This window comes from Gopherus evgoodei, chromosome 3, assembly GCF_007399415.2.
Source record: "Gopherus evgoodei ecotype Sinaloan lineage chromosome 3, rGopEvg1_v1.p, whole genome shotgun sequence".
NCBI classification, from domain to species: domain Eukaryota; kingdom Metazoa; phylum Chordata; order Testudines; family Testudinidae; genus Gopherus; species Gopherus evgoodei.
Genome location: NC_044324.1, coordinates 141169069 through 141182474, shown reverse-complemented (window position 1 = coordinate 141182474; position 13406 = coordinate 141169069). Strand labels below are relative to the sequence as shown.

At 41.3% G+C, this 13406-nt stretch overlaps 1 protein-coding gene across 1 annotated transcript in view; it reads right to left on the bottom strand.

The window, feature by feature from the left end:
• The window catches only part of C3H1orf198 (chromosome 3 C1orf198 homolog), a 38034-nt gene extending 26722 nt beyond the window's left edge, over positions 1–11312 (bottom strand). Inside the window, exons 1-2 of the mRNA XM_030556851.1 lie at positions 10842–11312; positions 3236–3286 (exon numbers count right to left, since the gene is read on the bottom strand). Coding sequence (XP_030412711.1) covers positions 3236–3286; positions 10842–11186 — 396 coding nt within the window. The 5' untranslated portion in view covers positions 11187–11312. The remainder of the gene's footprint in view (positions 1–3235; positions 3287–10841) is intronic.
• Between the last annotated feature and the right edge of the window lie 2094 nt (positions 11313–13406).

The following is a 13406-nucleotide window of genomic DNA, read 5'->3' as shown; positions in this document are numbered from 1 at the left end:
GGACTGATTCACAAGAAGCGAGATTCAAATATATATGAATTGGAACTCACACTGTTACTCTGCTCTCCAGGTATAAACCTTCCATTACTGCACAGATAAGTAAGGTACTTACAGCCTCTTCAGTTACATTGTTACCCACACAGTAAAATAGAGAAATTTCATCTCAGTAATAAATTATGAAGAGATTGGTTAGAGAGGCAATAAAATGACTCCTTACAATCGAAACTCTAGGGGGCGGGGAGAGAATTTAATGTGTATGTCTAGGATTTGGTAATAATGGAGTATTTCACTCATTACACATGGTAGGAGTGCTGGTTCTTCAAGATGCCTCCTAAAATTCAGAGGCAAGAAACTATGTATCTTTTATATTGTATTACAGGCTAAGAAAGAGCCAGACACTCGTGTGGATTTTAATTTGATTTTCCTATATTTATTACTCATAGTGGAACAAGAATACCGTATTCATATAGTGTCTGATTCTAGATGTACATAGGGACACAGTGATAATCCTATGTCCTTATTTAATTTTATATGTAAATCCTTCTAATGGAATTAAAAATATCCTTTTATGTCTGTTTTTAAATATAAACTATTTGCAGATGAAAGACTGAACACTAAACAAACAGACTCAAAAAAGTCTAATGAGTCAGCTGAAGGAAGAAACCTGACAAAATGCAAGGTGTGGGGAAAATGCTGCATAAGAGGGGAAAACAAAAAATGCCAGAGTTGGAAGAAAGGGACTCTGATCTGATGCTTCATTCAATTTTTCACTTAAGAGCAATCTGCTCTCCCTCGGCAACTAAAAAATAAATTTAGTATTTCATATATAGTGGATAAAAGGATTTATTTTTTAAAAAGTGGGATGAATTGTGAAAATGTGTGTGTAAAAGTCATCCTTTTTTGATCAGTTATAGAGTAGGTCGAAAAATCTTGAATTTAGAAAAATGCTGATGGGAGGGGGGCAAAGAGAGAACAAGTTTTCTAGAAAATTTTAACAAGTTCCCCCTGCTCTTTTTTTTTGTAAACCAATTCTTTTTGATAACAATTTAATCAAATTTTAATAAAACTCAAAAAACAGACGAGCAAAAACAGTTGAGGAGCTGCTGTTACAAAGGGGGTGGGGGGGAGTTTGAATCAGTTCAGATTATTTTTTTCAAAGCAACTTGTAGCCCAGTAATTATTTAACTTGTATTATCATAGTGCTTAGGATCCTTAGTCACAGACCAGGCCCTCATCGTGCTAGGTGCTATATAAAACACAAACCAAAAAGATGTAAGCTCCTTGGGGAAGAGACCAATCTACACAGTATTCTAACATTTTAACATGCTGCAAATAAGTGTGCAAGAAAGGACAACTGATGTGCCATCACTCTGGTTAACTGAAGGAAACTAATATTCCTTAAAATTTGGTAGATGACAACCTCTCCTCTCTTACTCCTCTCCAGCAAAAATAGGCATTTCCACTTCATTCTCAGATCTTCCTTTTGCCAGAGATAGAAATTTCTTGAAGAAAAAGATGAAGGATGCTAACAGACAACACTGTAAACAGATACAGTAACTTAGGTAAACACTTTATTTTAGTTAAGTTGACACATTCACCCAGACTCACTAGTTTATTGCTCCCAACATTTTAGTAGTTTCATCAGTGGATAATCGAAACTTTAATTACTAGATATACAGGAACATTCAGAACAAAACAAAGAGTGTCAATTACTTTTAAACTGAGATTCTCTTCCCTAGATTTACTGTGCAACCATCATGGTTTATAAGTTATCTTGACTTTAAAAACAGACAAGCTACCACAAGATGTAGTTTATTTCAGGAAGCTGGTCATAGATATAAACAGATATACTAAGAGGTATCAAGATAGAGCCTACAAACATTAACTTATGAAACTGTAAATGTAACATACCTCCATGAAGTCCACATTCACTCTTTATTTCTGCTGTCTGTGACTGTACCACCAAAAGTAAAGGTCAATGGCAGTACAATTTATTACTGATTAACAGTAAAGAGAAGCGTTCATCATTCTCTGTATCATTGCTACTCTTTTCTTGACAGCCACACGCCAATTTATGCATAATACCCACCAACTAGGTCCATCCAAACTAAAGGCCTTTTCTGAATCAAACAACAACTTAGTGGTTCCTTCCTAGAGGGGGGCGACTAGAGTAAATTAATCTGAGGCAACTGTTCCCTGCCATCCCTGTATAACTTCTGCAGTACTTGATCAATATTGCATTTTAAGTTTATGCATGATGGCTTCCGTCTGGGTAGCTCCAGACCCCAAGCATTTGTGAAATGTGGACTCCCCTTGCAATCTATCAGCAGCCAGAGGACAGAAGTCTGAATCTGTGCCTAACTTTGCTTCTTTTTTTGTTTGTTTGTTTTTTAAGCATAAAAGAGATACACAGTCAATGTGTTTGTACCTGTATTTTCCAAGATGGGAAATTAAAATAGCTTGCCATTAGGGTTCACCATCAGAAACTAAAACTAAAACACCCTGACAAACATGATATTTCTGAATTGTGTCCTCACGCTGCAGTTGCACAGAGAAGTTGGTCACTAGCTTTATTTTAGTATTGTGGGAACCACAGTGTAGCTAGTACTTTTGCCACAATTTTGACATCTTCAATAAGCAGAATAAATCCAACAGAGTGTAAGATACTTAACAATGTACTCCTTCTTTTGGGGAAGAAGGGAGACAACCCCTGGGCTTCATACAGAAGCAGCAAGTTCAGAAGGTTTCACCACAGCCTGGTGCACTGGACATCAGATAAAGTCTTAAAGAGGCTTTATAAAATTAACTGGGGTTGCCAACTACTTGCACGCTTCTCTCCTCACCACAAACCACTTGCATCCACCATAGAAATATATTTTAAATGGGATCCACCTCTTTACCTACAAGGTAGATAATTCACATTTATTTAATCCTATTGTTTCTTTTCTTCACTAAACAGAGAAATTTGATTTTCTGTCCCGATTTGAATAGAAATTTTCTAAACTATGAAAATCTGGTACATTTGGAAGCTAAGTATTAGCTCAGGAAGGATATGATCCTGCTTCTATTTAAGTCAATGAAAACATACTTAGTCTATTTTTTATTTATGCTACGGGTCACTTTACACTGCTCTCATAGTGTAAAGACACCTTAAATGTATCAATTCTCAAATGGAGTAGGATCAATTCCAAGGGAAACTGACATTAAAATAAAAACAAAAATGTAGCAAACTTACCTTGGTTTCCCAAGAGAAAGGAGCCGAGTGTTCATCTTGCCAAGTTATGTCCTGAAATGAAATTCAAGAATCTCTCTAAAAATCAAAAAAGCAGCCTTATTTAATAAAAATATCAAAGAGATGCGCTTATATTGCATAGTGAAGTTGAAGTGTAACAAAACAGTAAAATAGTAACAATATCAACTTTGAACCAGCCAAAGAATGACAGACAGACAGAGGTCACTGAGCGAATGAAAGCTCTCTTTTAGAATGTAAATTCTTAGGGGCAAGGACTGTCATTTATTAAATTTTTATACACTGCCCAGCAACATGGGGGTATTAACTTGGTCTAGGCCTCTACATGCCATTGCTATACAAAGAAGAATATTAAAAATGTACCGTATGTCTGATCTTTACCAATTACGTTATTTAAGACACAATAGCCAAATATTTATATCTACTTGAATGGCTATCAGACTGAAATCAATATCCTATGGAGCGTAAGGAACCATATAAGGTCAAAAGTTAAATGGCGATTATATTCTGAGAAATGAAACCAAAAACTGCAAAGGGGGGGTTCCATAGTTAATTGCTACTTAGGAACTCCATTTTTAATTGGCTCAGTTTAGAAAGAAAAATGTTTTTTAATAGCGTCAGTCCTGCAGACTCAACCTGGGGTCTGACAATCAAACTAGGCTCATTCTGGCTCACACTCCACCACCAACAACAAATATTTTTCATTTGGAAGCTAATTATCAATCCTGATGTTGATGCAGCAGAATCTGTCTTCCTTTCCAACAGTTGTGCTGGCTCTGCAGTGCAAACAGGAATGGATATATATGTACACACACTTATATTTATTTAAAGAAAGCTGAAATCACTCAAAACAAATACTTTCTAGAGTAACGTGCCATTTTAAAACAATTACTTATCTGAGCATAACTCCATTTTAATAAAGTTGCTACCTGCATAATCTACATTTGTACATGCAATTGCTAGCAAACCTAGCACAAACATGTACCACATGCACCAAGACAGGAGGGGCAAAATGAGAAAGTATGCTTTTCCTATACCATAAACAAAATATTTTCAAAATTCGTTCATTCACTTTGATGTTTTGGAAAATAAACAATATTTACAAATAATAAATTAATGACAAACAAGCCTTATGTTGGGCATATGTGGTGCTAGCAACTGATCGGTCCCATTTTATATTAAATACATTAAAGTGAATGGCTTCTGTCCTAGACAAATAATGCTCCTCACATTTTGTACTTTTTAAGTCTGGGAAACTCTCCTGTAAACACATGGCAGAGGCTTTTATGCTATAAACTCACCACACTATGTTCTCCTCACAATCCCCTTTTTACCCCACCCTAGGCCAACATAATTTTTGGCTTAGAGCCACAACAGAGGTTTAAACCTAAGAAAGCTTAGAAGCTAACTGATAAACTCAAAGCTCTGTGACAATCTCAGAACTGAAACTATTTTTCTGAAATATGTCCTCAGCCCCCAAGCTACTTACTATACTGGAAATACATCAGTTAAGTAACCATGTCTTTCCTATATGATCACTAAATTCTTGCATGTCCGTCACCCAAGAGGGAAAAGGAAAGTGGAATAAAATTATGCTCATAATACTGCTTTAAAAAATATTAAACACAGAACAAAAGCTTTAAGGTTATTCATCATCAACATGAATGAGCATTGATCCACATTTGATCAGCTTGTGTTTTCAACAGGCAACAACAAATGGAGCTTTCTCCCAAAAAGAGGTAAATAGCCTTTTGTTCCTCCCACTAAAGAACTGATGTAAGAGACAGATACTCTGGCTTGTGGGAATTCTTGGCCCAAGACAAAAAATTAAAAACAAACAAGAACTCAGTCACACAGTTGACTTCAGCAGCCAGCTGCAGAATATCAAAGACAAAAGAGAAGCATGAAACTAAGTTGTTACATTCAGGCAGCTTGTTGCAAAATGGCATCAGATTTTCAAAATGGAAGACATACTAGTATCTTTCTTCTGTGCTCCTTATTCTCTGTACATGATATAAACATTGTGCAGAGCATCTGACAGCAACTGTCCAGTCACAAATCCACAACAAAAGGGCTCCTGTACTGGTAACTGAATATCTTACTGTAGCAAAAATGAACAGCAACACTACATCTTTTATAAGTACTATTGAGGGGAAAGGGTTGGAGTCGGAGGACAGGGTTAACTCTAGTGAAAATCTGCAGTGCATTTTCAGGGCTCTTGATAACAAATCTATAGCAGTTCAACTTAAAAAGCTTTTAAAGCATAAAATTTTGATTATAATAATTACTTGTAAGCAGGAAAAAAAAAAAAAGTCAGGTGGTCAATTGCTTCACGTCACCAAGCCAAAGACTGAAGGCTGATACAAAACAGAAAATATTGCAGGTATCTATGGAAAAGTCAGACATCCTCCATGTTAAACGCTCATCATATCACCAAGCCAACTGGACATTTCAGCTGTTCCCCTTAACCCCAATTTAACAATTTTCCAAGTTACATGGTGATAATATATCTGAAACATACATTTGGTTATTATGAGTCCAATCCAGCAAGGTTCTCAGCTCCCAGGAGCTGTCCAACCCTGTTTAAAAATCAGGCCTTAAGTGAGTCACATTTTTGTTTGCCTTTTTTTTTTAAGCTAAGTTTTCACCTAAAAAAATTATAATAAAAAGTCTAAACCAACTCCCATTGAAGTAAACTGAAAGATTCCGCTAATGTCACAGGAGTTGGAGCAGGCCCTAAATATTTGGCAGAGCGCAAGATGACCCTAGCAGAAATCAAGGCATCCCCAATGTGTGGTAGCATCACCACACATTGCCGTTTCTGAAAGCCAGCTCTCCTTTAACTTGATCTAAATTCATTCCAAAATAAAAATAATGCATCTTGCATTGGTTAATTCCAAACGACTCTCGCTTTGGTGATATATTGTACAATGTGAGCTGGTTTAACATATGCTTCTATAGTGATTTCCATTTGAGGAGCACAAAGGTCTTATCCACATTAAGGCTTCTGTGAAAATTCTAAGTGATTTGGAAACCTAACTCCACTTATAGGCTCTTTTGAAAATCCCAGACTAATGAATTATGCTTTACTTAATTCACTCTTAGAGGTATTATTTATTCCCATTTTACAGATGGAGATACTGAACCACAGAGAATACAAGTGACATTCTCAGGGGAAGTCGATTATTTTTTGTCAAGGTCCAAATCTGTTGGTCAAGGTACACGCTCCGGGGGGGGGGGGAGGGGGGAGTAGGGGGAGACGACAATGGTCATACAGAGCCACCATCCATTTGTAAAGGGAAAATGTTTCATTTGTTTTTATATGAGGCAGGAATGAATGGTAAGTAAAAGGAACTGGAATAATGAAGACTAGATTCTTCATACAAAATGCCTCCTTTTAGGGACAATTTGCTTTTTTTAAACAAAAACCTACTGCAATATATTAGCCCTGTTTAGACAGAAAGTTTCCATAATTGGAGAAACACTTTTGCAGTTCAACTGAGATTTAATGCTAATGATTTAACTCTTGGGCAAATTTCACAATGAATGTAAACAATTAAAATCTTTGAGGCCACTATAAATCGCTGAAGAATTCCTCACTCTTAGAATTGCACAATGTCTTTTTGCAGGATTACTATGAAAACAGCTAAAGAAATGTTGTGTTTCATTTAAAATTAAAACTTCAAATGAAGTGCTAGAGAGGAAAATTTCACTATCCTATTATTTTCCTACAGACAAGGGCTAGCTTGGGAAGATAGATAGAGATGCAACCCTTGTACTAAAGCTAAAAGGGAGACAATGAATTTAGAAGTGATAAGGATGGGGTTTGTTTTTTTCCAGTTACCTAGACAGCATCATTTTCACATAAGAACACCATTAAAATCTTCAGCACCAAGTGTAAATGATTGCAGTAAATCTTCCTATCTACTGTGGAAGAAGCAGAACTGAATGTTGCACTTATTAAAACAATAGCCCTGTTTCATTTTTTTCTTTAAAAGAGACTTATTAGAAAAATTGTGCTATGCAAATTCACACTATTCATTCCCTCTGCACGCTTGAAAACTGTCATGGAGTTCTCAGATGCATGCTAGCTAGCAAATGGAAGGGAAGAATCCCTTCATGTTGTGCCTGTTAGGGAGTGAGAGAGACGAAGGGAAGGAGAGGTGCCAAGTGTGAAGCCTAGTAGGGATCTATTGTGCTGTCAATGCAGAGTTGCAGTAGTACAGCTGAGCAAGAGTCAGACCAAGAGAAAACATGAAAGCCCAATAGGGTGAGGCTTTCACCGACCTGGAAAGTTGAACTGCAACAGCAACAGACTGGCCCAAGCAGAACAAAGTGGCTCTGTTGCAATAGGAGAAGAAAGAGAAATTAGGGAGACATGGAAAAGGTCCAAGACTCAAGTTTGGCACCAGAAAGAGAGGCTGGGAGAGAAAGCCAAGGAATGATGAGCCAGGAAAGGCCCCTAAGGCTTGGTACTGCAGTTGAAAGACTAAAGTGGAACAGGAGAATGCCAGAAGAGAGCAGGACCTCTTTTTCAGGAAGATAGTTTATATAAACTTTGGCTGGAAAGTGAAAAAGGAAGTCAGTTGATGCATATGCTTTATAATCTAAATTTAACTCTCTATACCAAGTCATTTGATTAACTGTGTTTATCAATTAAAGAACACACAGTACCATTCCTCTTTGTTGCTTTTTTTGCCAAATGAGGGAACAAATATTTGTCAAACCTCAGAGGCATTTTGCCTGTCACTTTGTGAAGCAGGAAAAGATATTGTCCATATGTTGCAACAGAACAACCTCTGGCACTTTCCTTCTGGCCCCAAAACAATTCAGAACAGCAAGCCCTCACAATCTCAAAACAGTGAAAGTAAAACATGTAGTCTCAGGAATGGGGAAGGCTAAAATGCCCAAAATAAACAGTTTTCAATTTAGATACCATCTCCACCATCCTCCAAAAACTGATGGTCTATTTACTGATGAAGACTAAATGTTCAGGATTTCATCAGCACTATCTAAGAGTCAAGTTGACCCTATGTTTTCAGATCAAACTCCAGGTATGAAACATGTATGCTGCTTAACCTGACATTTCCCTTACACAGAGGATGCAGAATGAAGGTCTTCTATAACACAACCAGCTCTGAAACACTATGGTGATTATTTAAGTCTTCAAGCAGTGCTTACAAATCCTATGTATGGATATTAGTAGGGGGTTAACACGAGCCCTAGCCACTTCAAATTAAATTGGTGGTTACAAGTTCAGAAGCAGATTAATTAATTGTGTGACTAGAGAACCAGGAAAATAATTTGACAGTAGTTTGCCTTAAGAATTTAAATCAGGATAACAAATTATATTGATGTTGTGCAGTGTGTGTGCTTGCATAGCCTGAGACTTTTTTAAAAAATTGGATGGCTGTGATTTGTTACATTCATTTAAAAACTAAATAGAATAGAACCTTGTATGCAAGCAGAGATAAAGAATGTGGTCAACTAAAAGGGGGGCTTCAGAGGTTTACACACATTTGTTTACAGGACTTTAATTTGAAAGGCACCTACTCCATACTCCACTACCCAAGTACCTATGGGTCTCTCCAAGCACATTTTAGTGTTAAAGGCAAGAACAGCAAAAGCTTCAAAACCTATATTTTCAACTGTCTAACTTTCCACAGCCTTGCTTTTTCCTGGCACTGCAATAGCTGTGGAAAAGACTGATTAAGACTTTTTAAAAAAGGTATCTAAAAAAGGACCAGAACTTGGGAATATTTTCAACACTGTACTTATGAGCAGAAAAAGGAAAAGATCTGATGCACTGTAAACACTGCCTCAATTCTACTTTTAGTGATTATTTCTCCACTATTCAATTATTTTAAAAATTAGTGTCTACAAAATCCTCTTTGTAATCCACACTACTTGCACAGATGAACTTTTCCACTGACCACCTTATTTCGAGTTATTAATAACTGCAATCACATATTTTGTGAATTGATTCACAAATTTTCATTCATTCACACTATGACATCTCTCCATTCTGCACCTACACTAGGAAACTAGGATCCATAACTCACCACCAACCAACTCTGCTGATGATAGCCATAGTGTTGACAAGGATCAGGCATTTGTCACAACTATGTTGGCTAACCCTATTCAGTGCATTGCTGCACAACACACTGGTAAGAACACCTGTGCCCTGGCTAGTTCCACACCTTCTACCATTGCTGCCACCAGCCGAGAATCACAGGTCTCCATTCTCTTAGAGCAGACAAGACCACAGGTCCCAGAAGTATAGGGAGAGGACTCATAACTGCATTTAACACAGTCTTCATATTTGGCAACAGCATGAAGTGTTGAAAGACGATATCACGACAAAATTAACAACAGCACAGCTTTGGCCACTACCATCTCTGCAGACATTTCTTTATTAATAATCCCCACTAGGCTCCTTCCCCCTGGGGCCCCCTTTCCACAACTCCCATAGCTTCCAATGTCCCCAACCTTATCTCCTGTTGTACCTTCCAATACCTGCACACCATCCTTCTCCCCCACAATGCCCTCACTCTTTGCCCCCATTCCCCGACACCACGGTTCTACCCCACCCCACTCTACCCTACCCTTTCTCCTCCACACCACCATTCTCCCCATAGTGCCCCGCTCCTCATTCTTTACCCCCTACCCTCAATGCCCTCAACATTGCCCTTCTCCCCTCAGTCCCCGCCCCTCCCCTCACTCTTCACCCCCATACCCTCCACACTGCCCCCTCCCCTCAGCCTCCTCCCCTCACTCTTCACCCCCATACCCTCCACGCTGCCCTTCCCCCCAGCCCCCGCCCCTCACTCTTCCCCCATACCCTCCACACTGCCCCCTCCCCCCAGCCTCCTCCCCTCACTCTTCACCCCCATACCCTCCACACTGCCCTTCCCCCCAGCCCCCGCCCCTCACTCTTCCCCCATACCCTCCACACTGCCCCCTCCCCCCAGCCTTCTCCCCTCACTCTTCACCCCCATACCCTCCACACTACCCCCTCCCCTCAGCCTCCTCCCCTCACTCTTCACCCCATACCCTCCACACTGCCCCTCCCCCCAGCCTCCTCCCCTCACTCTTCACCCCCATACCCTCCACACTGCCCTTCCCCCCCAGCCCCCGCCCCTCACTCTTCCCCCATACCCTCCACACTGCCCCCTCCCCCCAGCCTTCTCCCCTCACTCTTCACCCCCATACCCTCCACACTACCCCCTCCCCTCAGCCTCCTCCCCTCACTCTTCACCCCATACCCTCCACACTGCCCCTCCCCCCAGCCTCCTCCCCTCACTCTTCACCCCCATACCCTCCACACTACCCCCTCCCCTCAGCCTCCTCCCCTCACTCTTCACCCCATACCCTCCACACTGCCCTTCCCCCCAGCCCCCGCCCCTCACTCTTCACCCCCATACCCTCCACACTGCCCCCTCCCCCCAGCCTCCTCCCCTCACTCTTCCCCATACCCTCCACACTGCCCTTCCCCCCCAGCCCCCGCCCCTCACTCTTTACCCCCCACACCCAGCTCTCCTCCCCCTCACCTTGCCGCCGCCCCCCCCCCTTCCAGGGCCGAAGCCGATACCTCGTCCCCGAAGCGCACCACCTTCTGGCCGGTGTTGAGGCGCAGGCCGGGGTAGCAGGCTGGGGGCGCGGCGCGGGCGGCCCCGCGATGCGCCGCGTAGCGGGCCTGGACGTGCGGCTCCACCAGGCACTTGTCGATGATCTCGTCCTGCTGGCGGGGCGGCAGCCGCTCCCAGTCGGGCCCGTAGCGCTCGCGGATCCGCTCCTTCTCCGCCATGATCTTCCGCGCCATCGGGCTCAGCGAGGAGAAGTAGCTGAAGCGCTTGCGCTCCCGCTCGTCCAGCGGCCGGTTCCCGTTCAGCACCGCGGTGCGGGAGGCGGCGATCGCCGCAGCCATGGAGGCCATCGTGCCCCTGCCCCACACACACCGAGCCCCGAGAGACGCCGGGAAGAACCGCCTCCTCCGGCCCGAGCAGCGCCCTCAGCACCCTTCGCTGCTCCCTGCACACTGTCTAGTCCCTCACTCCTCCCTACCCACTCCCCCTTTCCTCGTCTCCTCCCTGCATATTGTCTATTCCCTCTCTCTGCACGCCCCCTTTCTCTCACTCCTCCGCTCTCTGTACACTCCCCTTTTCCTGGCTCCTCCCTTCGCTCACCTCCTATCTGTTGCTCCCAAGTAGGGTGACCAGACAGCAAATATGAAAAAACGAGACATGGGGTGGGGAGTAATAGGAGCCTATATAAGAAAAAGACCCAAAAATCAGGACTGTCTCTATAAAATCGGGACATCTGGTCACCCTACTCCCAAGTCAAAGTGTTTTGTGTCAGCATGACAAGCCCTGCAAAAATAAAATGCAGAAATCTCTGGTCTCCTCTCTCTGGCGGAGCATGGTTGCTTCAAGCCCTACCCCAGGACTTCCCAGTCTGTTTGGGTGTTAGCGCCTATTCATCTTTGCCATCATTGCCCTTGGGTTGGTTCAAGGGCAGGTCTCTTTCCTTTCTTTTCTGCAGTTTTTCACTTATTTGTTACTAGTAAATTTGACCATTTCTGATAATCTGAGGAAATGTTTCTTGCACATCCTTTGTATTTTGGAGTATACGCTGCTCTTTTTTTTACTTCTCTGTCACACTGGTCACCCCCCACCCTTAGAATTTACCCTCTGCTTCTCTGTTTGGTGTGATTTTACATTAGTTTTCCACATTTCATTTTGGAAGTGTGTTCAGGGATATGGGGCTAGCTAACCTTTTTTTTAATTTCATCCAAAGTGACTTGTAAGAGTGTGGTTTTAGTCAGGCACTCCTGGCATGTCTCATGTACTTTTCATGATTCTATTTCAGTATTATTTTATTCAGTGCAAGAAACATATTGGAGGAAACCCAATGACTCATGGAGGAGGTAGTCTTAGTGCTATTGCTTTTTCCACAGTAATTATTAATAATACCCAGTGCTTTCCAAAGGAGGTAATTACTGATGGGGACACTGAAGCATGGGGCAATTACTTGCCTAGAGTCACCCAGCAGGTCAGTGACACAGCAAGAAATAGAATCCAGATCTCCTGCCTCCTAATCAATTTACCCTTCTCACTTTGTCCCCCCACCAGTAGAGAGATTTAGTAAGCGCTTACTCGTTGAGTTATGCTGTGTGGAGTTGGTTACTTCAACATATTAAAACAGGCTCAGTCGTAGTGTTTGGATTTTTTTTTTAAGATGAGTGAAAGTTCAGTCGCTTGACTGTAAGTGGGCAGTCTATTAGAATAATTATATTTTATTACATAAATATATAGAAATATTGGAAAGTATTTCTATTATTGTGAAAGTACCCAGAGCAATGGATGAATGAATGATTTTTCTACAAACAAATACAATAAATAAAACTTTTGCTCTGTTTGGTGTGGTTCAAGAGGAATGTTTCCAATAGCACAAAGTCCTACAGGTTAAAAAGTGCACAAGGAGAATCCTGTTTCATTAAAAATAAAAGAGGTACTAGTTGCCAGCACAGAAACTCACATCACTAGAGCTCTATCTGCTATAGGTACTGATTGCAAGGTAAACACGTTAATTCTAATCAGTATCCATATAGGTTCATGCATATTGTTGATGATTACAGGCTGATGATTCTCTGCTGCTGCAAGGGTTTGTGCTGTCATTTCCAAATGTACTAATCTCTGAGCTGAAAATGATATTGCCACAAAACCCACCTTGTCTGGACTGATAGGGGAAAGGAGGGAGGTTAACTTCTTACCATATAATAGGTGTCTTCCATTAGCCCAATCATTGTGTTTGTTAAACTAGTTTGGAAGCATCTGACTAAAGCTCACTCTTCATTAATCTACCTCTGTATATCACACCCAGAGAAGGAAGTTGACACACCACACCTGCCTATTCATTTTCAATTAATATAATTTTTCTTCTAGATGCCTTTATTTTGAAAGAAAGGGTGGGCATAAAGTCAGAAGAGTGGAAAAAAGAATGGTAGATAAAAATATCAACAGCAGGAATTTGTTTGTGGAGGCAGCCAGGGAAATGTTCCTGCCCGCTCCCACCTCAAAGGTTTTTTTTTTTCCCTTTAACATAAGAATGGCCATACCAGGTCAGACCAAAGGTCCATCTAGCCCTGTATCTGTCT